Source organism: Lycium barbarum, chromosome 2 (assembly GCF_019175385.1).
Source record: "Lycium barbarum isolate Lr01 chromosome 2, ASM1917538v2, whole genome shotgun sequence".
Lineage (NCBI taxonomy): Eukaryota > Viridiplantae > Streptophyta > Magnoliopsida > Solanales > Solanaceae > Lycium > Lycium barbarum.
Genome location: NC_083338.1, coordinates 112,578,167 through 112,604,601, shown reverse-complemented (window position 1 = coordinate 112,604,601; position 26,435 = coordinate 112,578,167). Strand labels below are relative to the sequence as shown.

General features: G+C 35.6%; 2 protein-coding genes across 4 annotated transcripts in view; both read left to right on the top strand.

Annotated features, from left to right (window-relative positions):
* Positions 1 to 11,818, top strand: part of LOC132626783 (eukaryotic translation initiation factor 2 subunit gamma-like) — a 54,546-nt gene extending 42,728 nt beyond the window's left edge. The window contains exons 1-9 of one of the 3 annotated variants that reach the window (XM_060341775.1): positions 585 to 727; positions 3,568 to 3,716; positions 3,874 to 3,935; positions 8,541 to 8,653; positions 8,733 to 8,835; positions 9,878 to 10,105; positions 10,197 to 10,415; positions 10,601 to 10,861; positions 11,131 to 11,818. In XM_060341775.1, coding sequence (XP_060197758.1) covers positions 3,611 to 3,716; positions 3,874 to 3,935; positions 8,541 to 8,653; positions 8,733 to 8,835; positions 9,878 to 10,105; positions 10,197 to 10,415; positions 10,601 to 10,861; positions 11,131 to 11,433 — 1,395 coding nt within the window. In that variant the 5' untranslated portion in view covers positions 585 to 727; positions 3,568 to 3,610 and the 3' untranslated portion in view covers positions 11,434 to 11,818. Of the gene's footprint in view, positions 1 to 584; positions 728 to 1,064; positions 1,084 to 3,567; positions 3,717 to 3,873; positions 3,936 to 8,540; positions 8,654 to 8,732; positions 8,836 to 9,877; positions 10,106 to 10,196; positions 10,416 to 10,600; positions 10,862 to 11,130 lie in introns of those variants that run through there. The other 2 variants (XM_060341777.1, XM_060341776.1) reach the window with 2 other exon arrangements.
* A 6,731-nt stretch (positions 11,819 to 18,549) lies between these two features.
* Positions 18,550 to 19,958, top strand: LOC132621376 (phylloplanin-like). Its single transcript, XM_060335624.1, has 2 exons — positions 18,550 to 18,774; positions 19,439 to 19,958. The coding sequence occupies exons 1-2, from the start codon at positions 18,591 to 18,593 to the stop codon at positions 19,714 to 19,716; spliced, it is 462 nt and encodes a 153-aa protein (XP_060191607.1). The 5' UTR covers positions 18,550 to 18,590; the 3' UTR covers positions 19,717 to 19,958.
* Positions 19,959 to 26,435: the final 6,477 nt, after the last annotated feature.

The window sequence follows — 26,435 nt, the reverse complement described above, 5'->3', positions numbered from 1 at the left end:
TTTTAAAAAAACACATAGCGAAATTGTACATTTTCACTTGTCATTGGTCATAAGTCCTATGTATCAAAATTATCATATAATTTTATTTTTTGTTCATGACGAAGTTATGTTTTAACTGTAATATTGATAAATTTTATTGATAATTTGCTTATAGGGAGATAAAATGAATAGTATGATAGTAATAGTGTTTTAAGAAACTATGTTTTTTTTCCGTGTTTGAAAGTTAAAATGTTAGAATTGATTTGCATTTCATAATCGCTTTTATTTCATTGTATTGTTTATACTTGTAAAATTATGTTATATATAATTACAAGTTATAAGCGGTGTATAATGAATTGCTTTGATCATTTTTTTGTGAGGATCAAGCGCGCGCGCACACACGCGCGCTCTCTCTCTCTCTCTCTCACACACATATATATATTTCATTTATTTACAGTTTTCTTTTATTTTTTTTTATGTAATTTTACCTATTTAAAAATATTTATTGTAATTATATTATTTTAAGAAATACTAAAAATTAAATACCCATGGGACTTACGCCCCGTGCCTCGAGGCTTATGTAAAACGCCCCGTTTTGCCCCCGCCTTTTAAAACACTGCTAGAAAGTAAGGGATGTTGTTGTAATTTAATTAGTAAGAAAAGTGGTGGTCTGAAAAGTAAATATAATCAGCCAAAATCACACCTCACGCATTCTCTCATTTGCACTCCGACGGCTGTCTCTACTCCGGTGAGTCCACCCTCCTTCCTCCGGCGCCACCGAGCTTGTCGTCTCTTCCAAAGTTTTTATTTTTCAAATCGAATTTTATATTGTTGTTTTTATATTCACTGTGATTTTTTGTATTCATTTACTTATATTTACTGTTATCATTCTATTCTAGTTTTCGTTTCACTACGAAGCGTCTAATAGGATTAGTTTGTGCGAAGATAAATTGAGATTTTTGAGATTAGGGTTTTATGAGTGTTTTAATCTCAACCCTAAGCTCTCCTCTCGCTTATTTAAATCAGTTAAGTTTGTTTACGATTTTCTTTGCCTTTGGATGTGAATTAGGAAGCAAAGAAGCTCTAATAGATGAATTATCAATGGTAATCCTTGCTTTGATCTTGTGACGATATTGTATTTCTATTTCAAAGTACAGTTTTGTATACACAATTGTGAATACTTTTTGCTTTTGTTTGAGATATTTCTTTTTTGATAACCGTGGTGTCCGGCCCAGCTTGCGCGCACCTCGACTAGTTCCACGTGATACTTTGCTACCTCCCACCAGCAACAGTACAGTACCAAGTAACTCTGTCCACCAAGGCTAGGCTAGGACACATGGGAATAAATCACCTAGTGTTTTTTTTGTCTTTGCTGGGATTTGAACCTGAGGTCTCATGATTCTCAACCCACTTCACTGACCATCAGGCCACACCCTTGGGTGCAAATTTGATATGGAAATATATGGTCTAACTATGATCAAGATCTTGCTTTTATTTGAAATATTTTATTGGATGATGGAAAGAAGGTAGAGTTGCTTGGGAAGCCCACCTTATCCACCACGTGCTGGCAAGCAGGGGATTATCTTTGGGATTCGCTAGGCTTGCTTGCGCCTATTGGCTCATTCTATTCCGAGCGGAAGCACAAACAAAATGACAGAGTAAATGTAGGAAGGGGCGATATTCTAGTTTTTCTTGTACTTCTATCTAATTTTCATTTTGAGTGGTTTCTTTGTTCTCTTATTTGGACTGAAAGGAAAAAGAAATTTTCCCTAATATATGTTGCACAGTGCAGTTTCTGGCATTTATGTGTGTCACACTGCCATGCTGTCACCTATCAATTGGGCATGTTTGGCAAACTCAATTGGGCATGTTTGGAAAACTTTGTAACGAGCTCTATTTGACTCTTAAAAATTCCTCGTATTACTGCTTTGAGATATTGGGATATGGGAAAGTACTATTAATTCCTCTCCAATTGGAGTGTGTTTGTTTGGTTACTCTTCAGTCGATAAGGTTCTATCTTCTACTACTTTTGATGAGGAAGTTTCTGCTATATATAGGTTTGATTCATGATGAGCCGAGGGTCTTTCGGAAACAGCCGTCCTACCTTGGTAGGAGTAAGTTCTGCGTACACTCTACCCTCCCCAGACCCCACGTTGTGGGATTTCACTGGGTTGTTGTTGTTGTTGTATAGGTTTGATTCATGAAGCATCCAGAAGATGTAAATGAGTTGCAAATAAAGGAGTTAGCTCTTGTGAAAAATACTCATATCTCCAACTAAAATTTAAGGACCTTAGAAGAGCCAAAGACATATGAGAATTATCTACACGATTCAGTTAATAACCAAGCAAAAAGATTATTCAAACATCAATCTTTCAATATTGTAGTAGGGAGTTTAGATCTCATCTGAGCAACACTATTTCTCTGCTTACAAATGGTCCAAATGATGCAGGCATGAATCTTTAGCCCTCTACTTCTGATGGATTTTCCAACTCTCCACCTCCCCATCCTTCATAAGCCTCTTTGAGGTTGCAGGACATCAACCAAACCACTCCAAACAAGCACAAGCATATAACCGTTACACACTTTATTAGTGGATAGTGCAAAATAAGTGTACTCGTATGTACAAAGTATCTACTGCATAATGCAAGACCAGTTCTACTCAATTGTCTGGAGTGTGAGAAGCTCCCCCGGTAGCTATTCAATTAAGGCATGCTACTTTTGGATGGATCTTGGTTTCAGCTTCAGGGCCATTCTTCAATCATATTTTACTTCTAGATATCCTCCCATACCATTCCTTTACTGTAAAATGTCCCTTCTCCTTTTCCCCCCAATACAATCTGTCGTTTTCCTACATCTGAATCTTGGTGCGAGCAATTTTCCCAGAAATTCCAGCATGTCATTTAGCTCCAAATAATTGTAATTTCTTTTGGAATGTGTTGCCTTCTGTCATATGACTGGAGTAGCCTCTGTATTACTTGCAATTTGAAATAGGACAGGGTAAAGCTATTATTCCAGCCCATTTATCCATCCAGAATAGTGTTTGTTTTCTATTTCTTATTCTGATATGAGTCGTGCTGCGTACAGTAGACCCTTGTGGTCCGGCCCTTCCCCTGACCCCGCGCATAGCGGGAGCTTAGTGCACCAGGCTGCCCTTTTTTATGAGTCGTGCTGCTGAATTCCTATCGCCTACTAATGTATTTCTACGGTCCTATACCATGGGAAAAAGAACTGATACTAGTTCACCAGTATCTTCGATGATAAAGCTTCCTCTTCATTATTGTACCTCCAATGCTAATTCATCAGTAGGCTTTTCTTGTGTATTGCCAAATTTCTAATGCGAGAACCCCACACTCCTTAGGTTCTGCTATTTCTACCGTAATATATAGACACGAACCTTTCCGTAAGAGATTAAAATGAGGAATGAAAAAGTGATGATAATCTTCTTGGTCTAGCAAAACAATTTTTTAATGAAGCTCTCTTATTTGTGATTCTATGCCTTATGGTTGTTATTGGACTGCTTGGTTTTCTCTCGTAAGTCACCTACAATTTTGTTGATGACATTCTTTTATCTTCTGTTCCAAATTACAGGCTCAGGAATTACTGACCTCTAAATTATCGAAGAGCAGCCAAAATGTCTCGAAAAGGACTGATGGAGCAGGACCTGAGCAAGTTGGATGTAACGCAGCTGCATCCACTTTCTCCTGAAGTGATTTCTCGTCAGGCTACGATAAACATTGGTAAACTGACTGTTGAACCTTGAGCTGCTTTGTGCTTCCACATTCTGTATATTGGAGTGAAATTATTTTGATTTTTGTGTATCTAACTTTCTTTTTATGTGGACAAGCATTTTTACATGATACTGGAGTTGGTACTGAATTTAATTTCATTTGTCAGGTACCATTGGCCATGTGGCTCACGGAAAGTCAACAGTTGTAAAAGCTATATCTGGTGTGCAGGTACATTATTATTTCAGACTTGTAATGGCATTTAATTGAAGTGTACAAGGTTTGTTCTTTTAGTTCATAAGATTCCCGTGGGATGTCAGTGCCTCTTTTAATCTACTTTTTCTTACTTGAATACAAATCATATGGTGATCTTACTAAAATGTCACCACAGTTTCGTATTGCACCTTAATTGTAGATTATCCATTATGAGTATCACTGGTATGTTGACTGCCAACTATTAGTGTTTCATTTTCTACAATTGCGAGTTGATCAATTTTTGGAAAGATGCTGCTTTTCGAGGGTTTCTCATTTCCTTTTTATTTCTCGTATGGTGAAAAAATAAACTCAATGCAGTATTTCCCTTATTTAGCATGGCGAAGTATTCATTGTCAAAAAAAAAAAAAAAATTGTCAAAAATCATGGCGAAGTAAACCATATAGCTTAAGTTGCTGCATGAGATGGAGCCTATATTAGAATGGGGAAATTTGGCTTGAGTAATCAACTTTTGAGGTCCTTGATGATATTCATGTATTTGTGGCTATTATCAAGTCCTTAGTTCTATTTTGTTGATGGGTAAAGTGTGCCTATATTAGAATGGGGAAATTTGGCTAGAGTAATCAACTTTTGAGGTCCTTGATGATATTCATGTGTTTGTGGCTAGGTAGCTTTCAGTGATTGCTTTGGCATGGTGATTATCAAGTCCTTAGTTCTATTTTCTTGATGGGTAAAGTGTAACTTTTATGTATAGAACTAGCATCACCTGAAGAGTTGCAACCAAAAAAAGATGCGGTCACTACAAGTCATGTAAGAGCTAGTAAAGTCGACAATGGCCAATCTATCATATACATCTAATGGATTCATGTTGCACCAACGCCTAAGCAAAAATATACGACTGTTCTTGATGTTAAGTACAAAATCGTCTTCTTCTCAAGAACCTGTAGTTCCTTTCCTTACAAATGACCACCAAATAGCAAGTGGGATGGTATTCCAGAGGGGGCTAGAGGTTTTATGTAAATCCTTTCTACGACATCCTTGAAAGAGCTGAAGGGTAGAGCCAGGAATGCACCACTTAAGGCTTGTGATGTGGAATAAGAGAGTCTATATCTAGGCATTGAACGTGCAGTGAAGAGATAAATTATTGTTATCTTCCTCCTCCTTTCTTCCTAGCTTGTTTAGGGTAAGGCAAGCTTCATTTGCAATAACCAAGAGAAGCATTTATCTTTGTATACTGCCATGTTCTTCCAAATGGACTTTCAGGGCCATTGCGGGTTGGTGATTGGGTTAGCGAGCAATGAGTAGCAACTCTTTACCGTGATGTATTCTAAGGAAATTGGTCTGGAGATTGTTTGAGTTGAGGTAGTAACTTAAGCATTTGCTGCAAACGGAGGAAATACCAAGTTCTCAATATTTAGCTATAGTAGCCAATTGATTGGAAGAGAAGCTAAATAATTCCGGGAAAGATTCTTTAGAGGTGAACGGCCAATCCATGAGTCATGCCAGAATTTAATTTTGCCCCATTGCGCATTGCCAGCTGTGAATTTGCCAAGAATACTTCCCATAAACCCGTAGTATGCTTTTAGATACTCAACCAGAGAGGAGGGAGAGTAGGTTTTGTGACTCAATGATTCGACATGCCAGACAATAAAATTCCTCACAATTGAACCTCCAAATCCATTTGTAGCACTGATTCCTAAGAAGACAGGAGCAAAAGAACTGAGAGATTTTACGCCTGTAAGTTTGATTGGTAATGTATACAAAGTGATTTCAAAGGTGTTGATGAAAAGACTAAAAAGGGTGATGGCTAGATGGCGGACTCGCAACAAATGACTTTTATCAAGGGGAGACAAGTAATGGATGCTGTTTTTGATAGCTAAGACTCGAGCAAAATAACATCAAGAATTCTATGTAATCTATAGATATCGAAAAGGCATATGACCATATCAATTGAAATTTGTACTGATAATGCTGCAAAGGATGGGGTTAGGATAGAAATGGATTTACAGGATAAAACATTGCATTTCTACTGTCAGGTTCTCCATTCTCATAAATGGGTCTCCTGAAGGTTTTTTCCTGTTCACAGAGGTTTAAGATAGGGAGATCATCTGTCTCCCTTTTTGTTCATATTAGCTATGGAATGGCTCAAATATATGGTTAACACAACAAAATTAAATGGATGGATAAAGGGTTTTGGGATATCCAAGAATGGATGTAGCAGCTTGGAGGTTACCCATCTCCATATGCTGATGACACTTTAATCTTTTGTGATGCAAAAGAAGAAAAACTGAGGTTCCTAAGAGTTATTCTGGTCCTTCTTGAAGGCATCTCAGGTCTACACATCAACCGGAGGAAGAATTATATTTTCCCTATCAATAAAGTAAATGATATGGAGCATTTGTCACTGACTAAGGGAGGAGCAGTAGGTAATTTACCTACTGTTTGTTTGGACATGCCCTTGGGTGCAAAGTCCAAATCCACGGCTATATGGAACAAAGTTGTTGAGAAGTGAAAAAAAAAAGTTGTCTAGGTGGGAATCTCAATATCTATCTATGGATGAACACTCATCCTCATCAACTCAGTCCCAAACTCTATCAACATGATGTCCCTATTTCCTATTCCAGCAGTGATCATCTAAAGGATTGACAGACTCTGAAGATCCTTTTTATGGCAAGGAAACAAAGAGAAAAGAGATTTCCACATGGTTAAATGGAAATCCCTCATAGTTGGTAAATCTTATGGTGGACTAGGAATTAGGATTCTGAAGTTACAAAATAAGGCACTCAAGATGAAATGGTTACAGAGGTATTCTCAAAAACCTCAGATATTATGTGTTTTTTTGGGGGTGGGGTGGGGGGGGGTGGGTGGGGGTGATCAAAGCAAAATATGCAGAGGAAGATAAGTTCACGTCAAAGGAAGTTAATGCAGCCTATGGGTTAGTTTATTGAGATACATGGGGTCTGATATGAAGAACCAAACATCCATTAAAGTATCCAATAGAAATAATACATTATTCTGGAAAGATAATTGGCTAGGGGATGGGTGTTTAGACGTGCTTTTCCCTGATATCTTCTGTCTAGTTCAACATCAGCAGAATACAGTAGCAGAAGTATGGACTCCTCAAGACTGGGATATAGTAATTAGGAGAATGCTAAATGATTGAGAGGTTACTAGAGTGACTGAATTTTACAAGCAGCTGAAAAATTTGAAGGACTACAGAAGGGAAAGTGACAAATTGTGGTGGCAAGGTCACAGAAGTAATGTTTATATGGTGAATGTAGCGAGACAGAATGATGAATCAATCTGACTACCAGATTGTTAATTGGCCAGGGAAGCATATATTGAAAAATAAGATTGCCCATAAAGTAGCCTGTTTTGTTTGGTTACTGACAAAGGAGGTTGACTCATGACAATCTCATAAAGAGAGGAATTTTCTTTTTTCAAGGTTTTATTTATCATGAGAAGAAGCAGAGACAGTTAGCTATCTATTCCTATATTGCAAGATAACAAATCAGGTGGAAGGTCTTTATCGATCTAAGAGGCACTTCTTGGGTGATGCCTGGCAAGATTATTGAAGTTCATTTATGTTGGGATGAAGCAGGAGCTCAAACAAGGGACAAAGATGGATCGAGGACTGTCCCAACATGCATATGGTGGACAATCTAGAAAGAAAGGAATTCCAAATGTTTTTAGGACAGTGGCAACTTACTGCAAAAGATCAAGTTAGATTGTATTTTGCTTTTTTGTTTTTGGTGTAATCAGTTCTATACAAAAGATACTGTTACAATTCTAGAAGTTTTAGTTAACATCTAGGATTTATAACAGTAGTCTGTTCTACGCATTTCTAATTATGTTCCAGTACAACCAATGTACTGTTTTTATTCAAATATACATACATGTTACCTTCTCAACAAAAAAAAAAAAAATCCACTTGCACTGTGGACTCTTGTTGTGGCTCTTCAAATCTCGATTTCCCAAACCTCCCTGTTTCTTTGTATCCGTGTTTCATTTGACTAATCTTTTCCTTGTTACCTTGCCATAAGAGCTCTCTGCATCGTTTGTCAATTCTTTCGAACACGGAACTCGGCATTGGAAATAGAGACACGGTGTATGTAGGCAATGAGTCCAGAACTCTGTTGCGAGAATAAGTCTATGACCTAAAGAGATATATTGCCTTTTCTAGTTGCAGAGTTTCCTTACCCACCTCTCTAGTACACCATCCCAAATGCAAGTAGAATTGGACTTGGCAAAGAACCATTATTGCACCCAAAGTGTCAGCCAAAAGATAAGGCTGATGGGTGGTTGTCTGTTGACTGGGTTCTAGAGAGAATGGATAGCATCTCTCTCTCTCTCTCTCTCTCTCTCTCTCTCTCTTTGAGTCTTAAAAACTCGCACATGATCCCAACAAGTCTTTGGTTCTATTTAATTTTCCTTGTGCAGGCTGCTTTTAATATTGGTATATTACTATGTCTATGCATAAATTGTTGAAAGTCTAGAACTAACAATTATACTTACAAAAAGATTAATATTTCACAATAATTGAAAAGCTGAGAAGATGTTGCTTTTGGTGGCTTCACACTATTATCCTTGAAATAACCATTAATTATCCCCGTAAAATTGCAGACTGTTCGTTTTAAGAATGAGCTAGAGCGTAACATTACCATCAAGCTTGGATATGCTAATGCCAAGATTTACAAATGTGAAGAAGAGCGCTGCCCTAGACCCATGTGCTACAAGTAAGATCTTGAATTTTAGAAGAAAGTGTTCTTTTTGCTTCATCCGATTTGTTGTGAGTTAAAACAAAAATCCTTTCAGGGCATACGGAAGTGGAAAAGAAGACAGTCCCATGTGTGATGTCCCTGGTTTTGAGAGCTGCAAGATGAAATTGCTGAGACACGTGTCTTTTGTTGATTGTCCTGTAAGTATCTCATTTGCAATCTACTGCCTAATGTTGTTTGCTTTTTGAAGTTGATATACATGGTGACAAACCTTTGTTGTATGCACATGTGGAGATGAATATACCATAAGATATCTTAGCTATAGCAGTTCTGGAAGAAAACCAAAATGGAAGTGTCGAAGACAGCCTTTCTGTGTATCATTACTACTTTGTTTGTACGGAACTTCATCAATTCCACAAGTGTTGCATTTTGAAGAAGCCTGAGAATTACTTTGGTTCTTCCTATTTTTATTTTTTAGAATAGCAAGTTTTTGTTTGGGGTATTTTATTTCAAGTGTCGGTGGTGAATCCCATCTCAGCATTTTTGGCCGTTCAAGTTTTTAAGGTGCTTATTATATTGTTCCGTTGACTGAAAATCTCTTCATCTATTTGATGGTTTTGGGTTTTGAATATCTGAGCCTGTGGGATTTATCAGTTTATCCTCACTTGTCTATGTTTAGATACTAGTATTCTCTTTAGGCGTAAGGTGCAAGCAATGCCATTTGTATTACTAAGCAAAAGTGAGCTACCGACCATTCCGACGCATTCTTGACCTATTTTGATGTTGACCGAAAACCTATCTCTAAAGTGGAGCCTAGTTTAAGCTGTCAAACAAGTGATGATTGAATGAAAGAAAACTCACTCACTTCTTCGTAGAAGGGGAATCTATTTTTATGTTTCAAATTACCATTGGCTGCTTTTTAAAATTTTATGTTTTAAATTACCATTGGATGTGTTAAAAGTAATTACGGTAAGATGGCTGAGAATCTCTTCTACATGCTGTTTATATTGCATCTTTTTCTTTCTGTAATTACTTTCTTCTGTCTCTCTTCACGGGTAGTGTGCGAGCGTACATTTTTAGTATTATGGAAGAAGTTATTGATTGATATTATCCAGGCATAGAACTTTCCCCCATATTTGGTATATTGTTCGCTCTTTAGGTTTTTTATGATAATATTATTGTCTATAAGCCATTTTATTTTTTTGGAACGATTATGTGTTTATTCTGTGTCTTTTGCTGCAGGGTCATGATATTCTCATGGCGACCATGCTTAATGGAGCAGCCATTATGGATGGAGCATTGCTTTTAATTGCTGCCAATGAGAGCTGCCCCCAGCCTCAGACTTCTGAACATTTAGCTGCTGTTGAAATTATGCGCCTCCAACATATAATAATTCTTCAAAATAAGGTTGATCTTGTTCAGGAAAATGTTGCCATCAATCAGCATGAAGCTATTCAGAAATTTATTCAGGTTAGTGGTATACGGTTTGGTTAGCCTCGCTCTGTTTTATGCTTGATCCATGAAACTATATAATGATACTGTACTTCAACGCCATGTTCAGGGGACTGTAGCAGATGGTGCCCCAGTTGTACCAATCTCTGCTCAACTGAAGTATAACATTGATGTTGTTTGTGAATATATTGTGAAAAGAATTCCGATTCCAGTGAGGGATTTCACTTCACCACCAAATATGATCGTTATTCGGTCATTTGACGTTAATAAACCTGGTTTCGAAGTTGATGATATCAGAGGTGGCGTTGCTGGTGGCAGTATTTTAAAGGTATGTTTCTTTTTTCCTTTAACTAGCTAACATCTCTTTGGTCATAGAGCTTTGTGATTGACCTGACAAACCATTCTTGTTTTTATCCTTTACCGTATTGGGGTGCTTATTTTTAGCTGGACATTTAAGAAAATCTCATAGCAGGATTTACGTACTTGGTGTCAGCAGTTGCATTCTTTGTGCAGGGTGTGTTGAAGGTAAATCAATTGATTGAGGTTCGTCCAGGTATTGTTGTCAAGGATGAAAGTGGCAACATTAAATGTACCCCCATATATTCAAGAATCGTGTCATTGTTTGCCGAGCAAAATGAACTACAATTTGCCGTCCCGGGAGGCCTTATTGGAGTTGGAACAACCATGGATCCGACACTGACACGTGCTGATCGATTGGTGGGACAAGTTCTTGGGGAGGTTGGGTCACTTCCTGAAGTTTTCGTCGAACTAGAGGTAAATGACCTGTTCAAAACAATTCAGATATAACAGCTAAAATTTGACTGTTAGAATATCTCCTATTAACTGTTTCTCAAGTAATGAATATCAACTACAAGTGATGTATTCCATTATCTGTTGTAAAGAATTATCATTTCCTTTTCCTATTTTATTGTTTTTGAGTTAACTTATAGTTAAGTGAGCTCACTTGTTAGATCAATTTAATTTTCTTTGCCATGTGCTTGCATATCCTTCATTGAATCTAGCATTACTCCTTTGTAATGCAGGTGAATTTCTTTTTGCTCCGTCGTCTTTTGGGTGTGAGGACAAAGGACACAGAAAGGCAGGGTAAAGTTTCGAAGTTGGCAAAGGGAGAAATCCTTATGTTAAATATAGGGTCTATGTCAACTGGGGCTCGGGTTGTTGCTGTTAAAAATGTGTTTGCAAAACTGCAATTGACGTCCCCAGTGTGTACCAGCAAAGGTGAAAAAATTGCTCTTAGCCGGAGAATCGAGAAGCATTGGCGTCTTATTGGTTGGGGTCAAATCCAAGCCGGTATTACTCTTGATATTCCACCGTGCCCCGTCTAAGTGAATTGAATTAGGCAGTTACTGAAAGAACACAGGGATTAAATAGTGAAACAGCATAAGACGGTATTAGATGTGGGACGGCAGGCAGTTGCTGGGAACAATTTTTGTCAGGTGGAGGAGAAAACATCATTTGGAGTTTTCAATACTTTATGATCTGCAATATTTTACTTTCCCTGCTTGTGACATTTTTCTTTCTCCCTCTCATTTTCTTTGCCTTGTTTGAGTGGTGTTGTACCTTGTAATTCACTAGTTCGGGTGGATGTTAAATTGAGTTCCATCGGAAATATTGAGCTTGCGGCAGAATTTGAACAACCTTGTATTCTCTTGCAGTTTATAATTGTTATGCATCATCTGCCACTGAAATGCAGAGATTTTCGAAGACCAATCTGGGTCGGCACTGTCGATATGGATAAATGATAATATCTTCTTCGTCTACAACTAAGGTTGTAAATCATATGGAGATTGCACGTACGTCGTAAGTCATAATGGCCTATTGGTTAGGTATCATGATGACTTCCGGATTTAGGTAAATATCTAACGTGGTCACCCAACTAGAGATGCCATTTTTGGTGGAGAAATTTGTATTTTTCAACGCGATGAGAATGGTTAGACTTTATGAAATGTCATAATCAAAATTTTGCCTCATTGAGGATTGAGAAGGCTGCCTGACAAGGGGATTCAGAAAATGCCATATGTGGAATGGAATTGAGACTTGCCACCTAAAGTGAATTTTGAGCTAAGTTTGCTTCTGTACTAGAAGCCCTCTTGTGTCAAGGGAGTTCAACGTTTTATATATATACAAAAATTTGTTTACACCAACGATGGATGAAGACTGCGGGTTCGTCCTAACCCATTTTCTCAATGCGGATTACTTGTACACGTGAAAATTCACTCAAGTTTAAACAGATATTATATCTGAACCATATCCATCGAGATCCTGGACCTGCCTGGGTTACACCATATTTGTACAGGTGGAGTATAATTTTATGAGAGAGAAATTTAATAGAACCGCTTTCCGACCATAGTCACTGGTGCAGCAAAATAGTAGCACCTAAATGTTTCGACGGTACTAGGGCGACTTGTTAACTCGAAACGTTTTGCTTGAAACAAAAGGCTGAGTTTTGACTATTTAACGTATAAGACTAATTATTGGGTGGTGCTTATATTATTTGCTAGAATAATTACCAAATAAGGGCCAAAACACTTGGTCATGCATTGTTTTTTAAAACCTGCTAAACTAGTGCCTAGTATCAAAGGTAATGTGACAGGAGGAAGGAATAGCAGTTCTTAACAAAGCAATTGATGCTTGCGCTGAAATAGTTAGAGCGCCAACTTGTTGTGAAGGAAGCACCAAGAGATCGACTGCCCATCTTCATTTTTTGTAATTACTGGAGTAGTATTTATCTTGCTTTGGATAATTGAATTTTGCACATGAAATAGTAAATACTTCTACCCAGTGTCCATAGTAATGGAGAAGGTAATAGCCAAAATAGAATTCTTTTTGGCTAGAGCGCGCAAATCGGCTATATATTTGACACGGGATTGCCGTAATGCTAAAACTAAGGCGAATGCATCTATAAAATAATTGATCCTAATTTTTATTCCCCTTGCAACTTTCAAGTGAGTGAAGAAGGAGAAGGTAAACTACTTTCTATGGACATGGCCAAAAAACTATGTCTTAGAGGATGAGGAGATTAGCTTATAACTATAAGGCATGGGGTCACTCGAAAAATTAGTTTTTAATTCAAGGTCAAGATGGACAATATATTACTTTTTCTTTATGCAATTATCACTCAAAAATTATGTATCTTCTTTTTTATATTTTTTGTTTAGCAGAAGTGAGATATTAAAACCTCACCATTATTCGCACCCAGCCCCCTCCCCTCGCTTCTTTCTAGTCCATATTTCTCCTGCAGAGAGAGTTTACCTCTATTGCGAGGAGCTTTCATTGATAGCACTAAATTATAAGTCTCGGTTAAATATAAATTAGACAAATTCCTTGTTACAGGGGAAAGCTAGGGACACAAGGGGTTCAATGATATCTCTTTTATTGGAAAATTATAATGTCTAAATAGAATATACATGATTTTTTTTTTTTGCTTATTGTATCTCAATTGTTGAAGATGTTAAAAAAAATAATTTTGAATATTCATTGATGTGGCATTTAGAATACCTATGTGATTGATGGATATTGTTTATGTTACGTAGATGCATATTTAGTAGTATGAGTCTAGCTAGAATTATTGGTGCTTATATAAACCCCATGTGTGATCTTGTAATGTAAGAGTAAATTTTTTTCTAATGATATGATAATATTAGATGAGATTACTGTCTATCTCAATCTTCCATCCTCTTTAATTTGTGACCTACTAATTTCTAAATACGTGCGTTGCACGTGTAATCCATATCAATTTATACAAATATGATAAAAAATATTTTATTATTTAAAAATATGTATGACGTATAACACGAGATTTGAAAAAAAAAAAATACAAGGTCAAACATGGTAAAGCCTATTTGATCTCCCAAGAATGATATAATGTTACTTCCAGATTAAGTATCTTATTTTCTTAAAATTATATGGAACAGTTAAATTCTGCATACATCCCAAAATAGCTTTAACACTCTCTTTGATGTTATCCGAAATTATTCCCATTTATCAAAACGTTAACTTGGTTTCTTATACATGCATTCTACATAGATATCATTTACACAGAGGTAGCATAAAACCGAGTTAGTACGAAAAATCCTAGTTGTGGAAGTAGATAATTCGAAGAGAAAAGTCTCTTGAAACTCCAACTATTTCTGTCCACAAATTAAGCAACGCGTGTTTTATACATCACAAGCAGACACATCTAGACTTTGATAACTAAAATATGTCCAATTCTTCTACTCATATGGAGAGAGCCGTGAGACCAGCGGCAAGTTGTCGCCCTTTGTTTTGCTGCTCTACAGAATTGCATGTGTCCTACAACATAGATAATTCTCCCCACCTTTCTCATCTTGTTAGCAACTGTAAACTTGCAATAATATTTGTTACATTAATTTGCTTGAAGAACAATAATTTACATGATAAAATGTATATATGTTACTACAACAAGAAGGAACTGTGATATATAGAACGAACAATATCAATAAACTTCTTGAAAGATAAGTAGGACCTACTGCACCTTGATCGAGGAGGGAATTGGGAATGAACATAGGAGTCTTAAGCAACATCACTAAGAAAAGAAGGAAAAGGGAATAAGAACACCAACCCTCGATTTTTTCGACACATACTACACTGGCATCTAGGTTGCTTCAATCGTTGGCAACATCACTTGCTTCTTCTCCGTCTTCTAATAAAAAAATTGAACAAAAAACACAAGAAATATCAAAAGACAAAACTCGTTGTGTATTGGCATTATACACATATAGATAAAATATTTGATATAAATGAGTCATATATTTACCTCACACAACTCGTAAAAAGTAGCGGACATATACTTTGAAAATTTCTCATTTTGGTGAAAAGATCTTCGTTTATTTTCTTTCGGATACATTTTCTAGTGAAAGAATGACATAATCAACAAAATTCTAAAGAGTAATATTCTCAATTTAAATGCTAAATTAGCATGGGGGTAGGAGAAGAATATTTTTAGAGGTTTGAAACTCTTTAATATCATTTAATTAGGCAGCACATGTTCTTGAACCAAGTAGTAGAAAAAACGGTTGAAGGAAGGGAGCAATTTCAGGAGAAGAAATAAATGATGATAATGAGGAAGGAGAGAAAAATGACTCATGATTTTTTTTAAGCAGCCGTAAATAAGAGTATTAACTAAGGACGTCGGCTAGAATTTACAATGCCAGAATGTGTGAATAACATTTGCAATAATTAGTATACTTAAGGAAATTCACCATAACTAATTAAAGAATTAAAGTGCAGTTGGACTTCCAATTCTGCCTTTATGTAAATAAAATATTAATATTTAATTAGATTTACTATTTGATTAGATTTTGATTTAGTGTAAGTGTAAAATGGTAAATAACTTTGAAGGTAGGGGCTTCCCCACTTTTAGCATAGTATGATGATATGATTATATTATTAAGAGTTTGCCTTATATATATACTAGGTAACTTGTCCGCGCTTATAAAAATATCATAAATTTATTAATATTTTTTTGTAATAGCTAAATACTGTAATATATTTTCCAAAAAATAAATATTCTATCTAGCCTTAAAATCCAATAAATTAATAAAGGTGAAACTATTTTAAATGTTTCTTAAAAAACATGTAAAGAAATGAAAGATTTAAGAAATTTTAATCTCTTTATGTGCGTATGTATACAATTTTAAAATACATTTATTACTTTGTAAATTTAATGTGTACATATATACGTATTAATTTTTCCCTTAATTAAAAGTAATTTTTAAAATCTAAATAAGAATATAAAATGATGGACAAAATCAAATTGCACCAATCCTCAAAATTAAATTGTATGCATCTTTTTTTATACTTCTCGCCTTTATTTTTCCTTCGCTTTTCCTTCTGTTTACCCTTAACACTCTATTCTCCATGCTTATTTCCCTACTAATTCATTTTTTTTATAAAAAAAGAAATGACTTATCTTTCATTCTTTTCATTTTTCTCTATCTTCTTATCACCTTTCATGATGCTCATCCTTCCACTTTAAAATAATTTCTTTTCATTCTCAAATCATATAATTATACTCAAACTTCTCAAAATGTCCAAAATATACAACACTTGGAAGCTTATTTATAAATGGAACACACGAAAGAAGTCGCAAAGAGAATCCACAAAAGTTCAGAGAAGAAATACACTATTGGAAAACAAGGAACTAGCGACGGACAAAATTTCCTAGCTAACAATAAAAATCCCATGCTAATCTCATTTAGTTACGGATTAGCGATGGATTATAAGAAAATCTAATTAGCGAGGAGCTATTTAGCAACGGATTACCGACAAATTTTATAGCTAACACCATGTTCTCTTGTAGTGATATTTCCCTCTAATTAGAAATAATTATTAAAGTCTAACTCAGCTATAAAATAAAGAAGGATAAAATCAAATTGCACCAAATCCTCAAAATTAAATTGTACGTATCTTGTTTTATAATTCTCGCCTTATTTTTTCATCCCTTTTCTTTCCGTACCCTTAACTCTTACCATGCTTATTTCCCTACTTATTCATTTTTTTTTGAATGAAAATGTCTTATCTTCGCTTCTTTTCATTTTTCTCTATCGCCTTATCACCTTCCATAATACTTATCCTTCCACTCTAAAATAATTTCTTTTCATCCTCAAATTATATACTTATACTCAAATTTCTCAAAACGTCAAAATATATAAAATTCAGTTGGAAGCTTATCCTATAAATTGAACACACAAAAGAAGTTGCAAACTGCAAAGAGTATCACAGAAGTTAAGAGGAGAATTATTTCAAGCTTCAGTCTCTTTGAGAAATATCATTTTGTTGATTCACCTAAATATGTATTAGAATCACTGAAGAAGAAATAAAAATAACAAAACCAAGAAAAAATATAGCAATAAAGAAATAGAATATGAAAAACTGAAAAGAAAAGTAGCTAGGTGATGAGAAAGAATAGACCTAGCTTTTCTCACACTAAATCAAATTTATTCAAGGCATATATGAAAACACTTCTTTTTATTCAGATGATACCCTATGTGAAAAATAATATAAAAGCATAGCAAACTGCGAATGACATTCCGGATAAACTGATAGAAACATAGACAAAGAGAATTACATCAAGAATATAAATTATTATTTTATAATAAAATGTACACTAACTAACTATAATTGATGTACCTAAACAGTAAGTGAAACCCAGAAAACAGCAAGAACGCTGCTATTTCATTACTCTGGGAACCACAATGATAGCGGACCTTAACAAAACTCCATAGCACTATCAAATAAGTAAATATCTATAACGATAAAGTCACATTCAGGACATTGGAGGAACTTCAAAATGAGCTGAAAATAAGGTCTTCTATATAAATATACAATCAATCTTCATAGATTTTATTTTTTATTTCTTTCATAGATATAAGTATCTATGAAGTTGGAGTATTATAGTTTTCAAAACCATCCAAAAAACGAAACCAATTGCAACGATTATAACTCCTTAGAAATGGAGATATGGAACATGTATATGAAACTATGTGAATATATTGGAAAAGGATAAGATAGGGGAGGTGAAATGATGAAATTATAGCCTTTAATTAGTTATTCAATCAATAGGATAAAATTGATTACCAATTAACAATATTTAAGAAGTGTCCATTAAATTTTTTAATAAAGCATGTAAATGGAAGAAATAGGAAGAAAAATCCAAAAAAAAAAAAAAGATAAATAATATTGGTGGCCATAGAGAGGTGCCACATTATTTTGTCTATGCCTGCTTTATATTATATATAGATATAGATTTCAACAGAATCTCTTGGCATAAGGAAAAATTGTAGTGCAATGGTAGAGGAAATTCAAAAATTGTTTCAACTCACAAATTCAAATATGAGGTTTAACATTCTGGAATTTTTTTACTTCTCTTATTCGAAATTCTGGTTCCGCCAGTGCCTTGTTACGGAATTTTTTTTATGCACTTCAGATTGAAATAAAGTTGTCTAAAGCATAGTGAACTGCATAGAATACTGAAGAAACTTTCGAATACGCTAGAGGAGCCTTCTTCTAGTACGTAGTTAACATTGGACCATATTCTCATGAGCATGCTCAAGAAAATAAAAGGACAATATTTTTACAATATACAAGGTCAAAAAAAGCACGCTATTGAAGCTTAGCTTGGAGCAAATTGTAATTATAGCTACCTCTAGAGTGACCACCACCCAAAAATGGCATCTTTTATAGCAATGAACTGTATGTTTAACTTCATTTGATCAGAACTCTAATTCTCTCAACACAGACAAAAACAACCAAATTGCCTCTTCTGACTTCCATTTAGTATACATGCAAAAGAAATATAAGTCACTTTCACAACAAGTGGAATTAGATAGGGTATTGAAATTTCAGCCACTGAATTTTCCATTATTTTCCTATAAAATTGGTCATACACTCACCTAAATTGTACTACAATACAACTTCTAACAGCAACAGCTTAGCTATATCGCAGATAAAAACAATTGTCATGGCCTCGGCAAAAAATTTCCTGATTTTCCTTTTGGCTGTTTTAGTTGCAACCCCCCTTGCAGTAGCCCAAGGAGGACTTCTCAATGGCCTTCTTGGCCTGATACATATAGATGGGGTTCTATATTGCAGCCCTAACGGCAAAATAGATGTCATAAATGGAACCACCACCCCTATTTTCCCTAGTAAGTTCGTTATTATTTTGTACGTAGAATACACCACATAGTAGACAACAAAATCTGCCATATACACTAAAAGGGTCTCTTTTTTCCTTTTCTTTTTCGTTCTGATACTTGACGACATAATAAGCCTATAATACACGGAAGAAGTCGTTAGTGCTTGTGAACTACTAGTAGGAAAGTTCTTAATGTTAATTGAGTACCCGGTTCTCCAATCGATTGACCTGCAATAATACCTACAGCTTCCCCCAATTCAACCAGGTCACCATGAGTAGGACTCCGGCCATAACATAATCGACAAATCCAAAATGTACTCCTACAAGTAAAGGGAGTTCGAATAGAGATTGATTGTGCCCAAAAGGTTATGGGCCAATTTCATTATTGGTCTCGTAACAATGGGTGTGGATAGTATTAATTTATCGTACTAAAATATTTTCCATTAAATTGAGCCGAATGAATCCTACATCTGTCAATAAGCTCGCAACATTGCGCCATGATATGATTAGCTAGCATTCATCCCATTTTATAAGAAGTTTCTGCAAGTTGAATTGTGTGACCATCATATCAATAAATTTAAACTGTTAGAGATGAATTATATCTTAAACATGTTTTTTCGCTTGCGAGCCTGATTCTGCACGATTGATATTAATAACATCCTTTAACTTTGCAGATGCAGCGGTGCAACTGCAATGTGGAGCAGGAAATGTAGTATCAAGTACCACAACAAATGGATCAGGAGTGTTTTCGTTGGTGTTGGATCCTCTTCAAAATTTATTGTCATCTCTATTGTCCAACTGCAATCTAGTGGTTACAACTCCGCTCTCCACATGTAACGCTAGCTTACCATCCATCGGGTTTTTGCAGTCACCCTTGCAGCTTGTTGGGAAAACCCTTATTGGCCTTCTTCGTATTGTCAATTTAAGTGCTGCTGGTTTTCAACTTCTTTAATATCAATTAATGGACAAGCTAGCCAAAAATGGTGCTCATTAATGTTTGTTTGGTATATGTGTTGTTTAATTAGTGATGCATCAGCTAGTTAACCTTGTTGCTGATTGCATAAATAAGCATTGTTGTTGTGTCCACTGGTGCTGTTAATTGTTAGAATGTTTTCCTTTCTTGTTGGGGTGTTATGAATGTTGTCATTATTCAATTGTGAACACAGTGTAAATAATATTTGCAAGTGTAACATATATTGGAGCCATCTAATCGTATTGTTTTGAGTTTTTATTTTCTTTATATTTTTTCTTGTTTGTTAACCGTTCTTCTTTATTTGATCTTTTATATATAACGATTAACGATTCTTTTCTATATGTAAATATGCATAATATTTAAGTTCCTACAAGTTATGGAGAAGTCGTCAAATTTTTTATACCGATGTGGTTTGGTAAGAAAGAGTTGAGCCTGAAATTTATTGAACCGGCCTATAAGATTTGAAAAAAATAGGGGAGGTACCTTAAAAATTGAAACTATTGTAGAAGCTGTCTTTCGTTCGCCTGATTTTTCATGTATCTATATTGAGGCACTACATAAGAGATCCTTCATATATGTTTAAATTTGAAATTGTGTGTGTATTTATAGCTACCATTGACACCACATGATTAGTGAAGTTATTATACGAGGTATACTAATAGCAGGAGAAAAAGTTGAAAAAAAAAACACAAGTAAAGCCATTTTTGAGCGAAAAAAAATCGACTGATGCGATCGATATTTGTGGTTTATCAAAAAAAAAAAAAAAAAATAGACGAATTCAGACGCGTTGGTATTGAAAATCAGCAAAAGCTGTCAGTAAATATCGACTGAATCCCTTGATTAGATGAAAATAAATTATGTCAATTTTTTCTGAAGACCAAGCAGAAAAAAATTACAAAAACTGACCGCCTATGTCGGTATTTTTTTTAGGTAAAAACTTAAATATTTAATTGATGTAAACTGACATAGTCGATCGGTATTTTGATTTTCTTAAAAAGTTACGTGAACTTACTGACTGGCTCTGTTGGTTTGCTCATTGTTTTGGTAATTTTATTTTTTATGTGAAAAGACTTGCCGAGTTCGTCAATTTGTTCATTATTTTGGTAAATTTTATGAAAATACTGATTATATCTGTCGGTTTTTCATTGATCTTATAATTGTTTAATGAAAATACCAATCAAATCCGTTCATTGTTCTTAAAAAAAAAAATCCACAAATTAAATAGACCGATTTGTGGTTGGTTCTCAGGAAAAAAACTTGCAGGCCACCTGCCAAATAAAAATGAATGCAATAGAACAATTAATTAATTCCAGTACTACAATGTTGCCAATCACCCAACACTACAATATCCAACAACAATCTTCAACACAATAATACAACAATCTCCAATCAAAATTCCATTAATATCAAACTAGAACTCCATCAATATCAAATCAAATCTCTATCGATATACAACCAAAATTAAAAATAAAAAATAACGACGAGGATATTTAGGGGCCGATAGGTAGACGAATGGTAATTTTAAAATAAATCCAATAGAATAGGGATAGTTTTAACCCTTCTCCGTATTTTTATATAATCCACTGGTTGAGCCTGTCCAAATCAATGTGCCTAAATGTGTGAAGGAATAGGAAATGTAACTATACATTGGAGGAAGGTGGAGCTTTGGAACCCTTTATACCAAATAATAAATATAATTACTTGAAACTTTCCTGGTTCAATTCCCATCGATAACATTATTTTTTATATTTAGCTTTTCTTGTTTTTTTTTTTAAATCTATGAGTGAAAATTCTGGATCCTCTACTGATTAGTATGATGGCATACCTAAACTGTTTTAATTGTTCTAAGTATATATTTAAAACATAAGATAATGTTAGGGGTTTTTACGAGCCAATAAATTTACGAAGGACATATACAAAACAATCATAAATGTTATTAGGTAAGTTGATAATCCTCGGTTCTATTTTGATCATTCGTTTTCGTTTTTTTTTTTTCGTGATCAAAGCGACCCAAGCTCCAAACAAAGCTTGCTACGGCTAATTTATTTCTTGAAATTCACAACGTGAAAACTGATGATTGCAAAAAAACAAAAAGTGCATTCACTACCACATTTTTGTAATCACTCCTCCACAACCTCAAACTAGAATATCTAAGTATTTTCCCCCCCTAAACGTGGTAAAAGACATTTTGAATGACCAAAGTTGTCAGACAACATTCAGAATTGACATAGGATAAATAATTACTCACATTTACATGCTTATCGGAAACAGTCTCTCTACCCTTATGAAGATAGAGGTAAGGTCTATCGAAAATAACTTTTCTACCCATAAAGATAGAATAAGGTATGCATATCCACCCTCCGCCCCCCCCCCCCCCCCCCCTCCCCACCCTGAGACCACACTGAGTATGTTGTTGTTATTGTCGTGGTATTTAGATATTTACATTAAATTAAATGATTTAATTTTAATAGTTAAAATTAGAGTATTGATATTTATTATTTAATTATGATAAAGTGATAAATATATGCACCAAAAACATGTTTTTTGCTCTTTGATTTGATATAATTATCAGGTACAAATAATTTTTCGAGTTAATGACCTCCTTAAACTATTACAATTTTTCAAGTTTCATACTTAATTTATTAGGTATTCCTGTTACTCTTTGAACTATAACTTTCGAAGATTAACCTCCCCTCGGGATTCAATATTTGTTTGTGCTTGTATTTAATTTATGATCCTAAAACACTTTAAAATTATTGCTAAGTGTCATGTTGCTCCCAACGCACACGCAAGTATACACGGTCGTAAAAGTAATATAGGATTTAATGTCCAGATATTGTACTCACAGAGACTTAGATGTTATACTGTTCAACTAATTCAAATTCTATTGTAACTATTCAAGAGAGTAAAAATCAAGGTGTTTTTGTTGTCACTAAACTAGTTGTTGAAAACAACATCAATAAACAAACACTTTGTGATTTAGATGACTGAGAATAAGACGGTAAGGTATATCAGATGAGAAAGAGTTCCAGGGTCATGGCTTTCGACAACCCAGTTAAGTCTTCTGACAATTCTACCTATCTTATTTCCTGGGTTACTATTTGACGGGTTAATTATAACTTTACGAGTATCTTTCGAATTGCTCACAAGCCTGTAGATGCTACTCTAACGTCTATATTCCTATGGTCGCTAGAAAATAATAAGAATGCATTTACTTCTCCGTATTCAACTAAGTAAGGCTAAAAGGTATATTCCTATCCTCATTAGCGAAATGATTATATCGAACGAGCTCTATTTATTCTTATTACGCATGCAAATTCTGTATCCCTTGCCCAGTTCACACACCACAGATAGTGTCTAATTAGTGATCAAGTAATTAAACAATTAAGCATAATTAGTGATCAAGTAATTAAACAATTAAGCACAAGGATAAATAAGCAACCGAAAATACGGAAATTTAATATATAGAAATTATCGTCAAACCAACTATCATGTCTTTTCCACAGCCCTAGAATAAAGAAGTTTAGCTACTCATGATTCGATATGAGACAAATTAATTCATGAGTAAACTAGGATTCTATGGAGAAAATAAAGTAAAAACTACAAGAGAAGGGAGACTACGACTTACAATCCTATAGTTATAGTATAGGATTAAAACTAAAATAAGTAGACCTAATCCCGATCAAAACATGAAAACTAGACGACACCTGCGTTGCTCACACATCCCAGGTGCTGTCTGAGATTTCTATATGCCAGAGTTCAGCGAATGTGTTGAGGTGCTGTTACACCTCAAAAATTTTCGCGTTGTTGCGTCGTAAGTAAACTAACATAAGCCCAGAGAGGTCATGGAACTCTTATAAGGTTAAGGAGGAATTCTAACAAGTGTTAAACAAGTGCCTAAAGGTTTCGGGATCAAGTGAATCGAAGAAATTAAGTCTGTCAAAAATTTGGGAAAACTTGGAAGAATTTTGGAAGAAATTTTTGGTCCAAATTGAGAGAGGCATATCTCCCAGAATATGAGGAGTTATGGAATGAATAACCTATGTAAATTCAAGTTCAGCGAGTCTTCTTTCTAATGCAACTGACAGATCTCAATTCTGAGAAGTACGAAATAGAAGTACGGTTCGTTCCTTAAAGTGCGTCCCGCACTTTTTGGCCGCACTTCACCCAAATTTTCTAGAAAGTTGGATTTTGACCCTCCCAAGTACAGGCTGAAAGTACGGCCCGCACTTTGAAGTACGGCCCCCACTTTTTGCTTATACTTTGTCCGAAAATTCCAGAAACTTAAGTCGGTGGACATTTATGTTTTGTTCTATAAAATGATTTTCCCACGACTTGGGTTCATTTTTCTTCATAAAAACAAACCCTAGTAACCTTCTAATCCCTCTCAAACAACCATAAACATCCCAAATCAAATCAAGAAGAGATCAAGCCATAAAATCGCTAACTAATTCCTAGAAAGTGATTGTTCTTGGCTCTACTTGGAGTTATGGAGAGTTTGGTCTTGAAACAAGTTGTGTAAGCTGAAGTTCTTCAAATACAAGGTATGTTATTCATCTTGTTTCTTATGTTGAGTTAATTTGAGGGTTTAGCAAGCCTTAAAGATGAAGAGAAACATGGTAGAAAGGATATAAGATGTTATGTTGAAATTATTGGCTATGAATTGAATTTGTAAGGAAGTTTTGGATGGATTTGAGTTTAGTTTGAATATAATATCTTAGCCATGGTATTGTTGATGCTGTTAATGAAGTTTGGGAGCTGTTTTAGAATTTGGTAGAAGTAAGTGATATAGGGGAGATACTGGCCAAATTTCGTTAGTTCACCTAATAGTCTAATTTGATCTTATAAGCATTTCAATGACTTAAACTTAGTGTGAATCATCTTAAATGTAGATTTGCAAACTTAGGATGATAGGCGAGGAGTAGTAAGGAGACGACGAGGTATGTAAGGCTATCCCTTTCTTTCTCTTGGCATGACCCTTGTGAACCGAACATACACAACGTCAATCCATAATGGTTTCTCTCTTGAGTTAGGGACGACTTACTTGATTCATGTTCCACCATGTATCTTCGGAAAGTCTTCCTTCAGATTCAGTATAAGCTTTAGAGTTACTTGTACTCCTTTTTATGCTTTGCATTATATATATATATATATATATGTATGTATGTATGACCTTATGTATGCATGCACATTATTTATGCATATCATCAGACCTCAGAGGCAGTTCAGATATACAGGTTGTATTTACTTACATTATAGTTTCTTATATCTCTCTTATGTTACTCTCATGCCTTACATACTCAGTACTTTGTCTGTACTGACGTTCTTTTATTTGCGGATGATGCGTTTATGCCCGCAGGTAGACAGGGAGATATCACAGATCCTTAGGCTGCCACTTCAGCGTTGGTACCGGAACACTCCACTGATTCCGGAGTTACAGTTCAGAGTGGTATGATTCTTTTGTGTGTATATATATATGGGCATGGCAGGGTCCTGTCCCATCCCTATTGTGTTATGTATTCTATGTAGAGGCTCGTAGACAGATGTGTACAATTAGATGTCTTATGACCTCTTTGGTCTATACTTTGTTATATCTTTTGATAGCTTTGTCGGCTTATATATGGGCACAATTGATGACGTGTGTGTGTGTATATATATATATCTTTTAGGCATGTACCTCTTTCAGTTATGATATTTATGAGTTAGTTTCATGGCCCACTCAGATATGACTATGAGATGTACGTTTTGAGGTACTCGGTAGGCTAGCTCCGAGTACTCGTCGTGGCCCTCCGATTGGGTCGTGACAAAAGTGGTATCAGAGCAGTTCGTCCTAGGGTTTGTCTACAAGCCGTGTCCAGTAGAGCCTTGTTTATGGGTGTGAAGCGCGCCACATTAATACACAGGAGGCTGCAGGACATTTATGAATAATTGACCTTTCCTTCTCATCTTAGATCGTGCGATAGAGCCATGTCAAAAGGATTTCTCTTTTCTGACAATATGTTATGATTTCAGCAATGCCTGTGACCAGGAAAGCATCGGCCACCCAGAAGGGAAAGTTAGTGGCAGGAAGGAGGACTGGACGAGTACCGCCTATAGATGTTGAGGAGGGCGCGTCCCAAAATGAGTTTCCATCCCGGACCTCCCATACTTCGCCTGCTCCAGAGGAGCATAGAGGAGCTCCAGCCCGGCTCCAGCTCCAGTACCCCGACTTCCTCCACCAGACACTTCAGGTCAGGAGATGAGAGAGGCCATTCAGTTATTGACCCAGTTAGTAGCCGCTTAGGCCCAACAATCGGGAACGGGTCATGGTGATAGGGCTGTCAGTGCCAGAGTTTGTGATTTTATTAATTTCGACCCTCTAGAATTCTTTGGGTCGAAGCCAGATGAGGACCCGCAGAACTTTGTAGATGGGATGCTAAGGACGTTGTGGGTGATGCATGCTTCAGATACTGAGTCAGTAGAATTGGCTTCTTACAGATTACGAGATAGGGCTGTTCATTGGTACGATACTTGGATATTTTCTAGAGGGGTTAATGCACCTCCACCTATATGGAAGGAGTTCGTAGATTCCTTCCTTCGACATTATTTGCCGCCAGAGATTCGACGGGTCAGAGCTGATATGTCACGACCCGACCCGAGGGCCATGACGGGCACCCGGTGCTAACCCACCCGAGTACCTCTTATCGTACATTCATATT

Bases quoted from the DNA above. Each gene is read 5' to 3' on its own strand.
- LOC132621376 (XM_060335624.1), top strand. From the start codon at position 18,591: ATGGCCTCGGCAAAAAATTTCCTGATTTTCCTTTTGGCTGTTTTAGTT. The intron at 18,775-19,438 runs GTAAGTTCGTTA...TTAACTTTGCAG, and splicing joins CACCACCCCTATTTTCCCTA to ATGCAGCGGTGCAACTGCAA.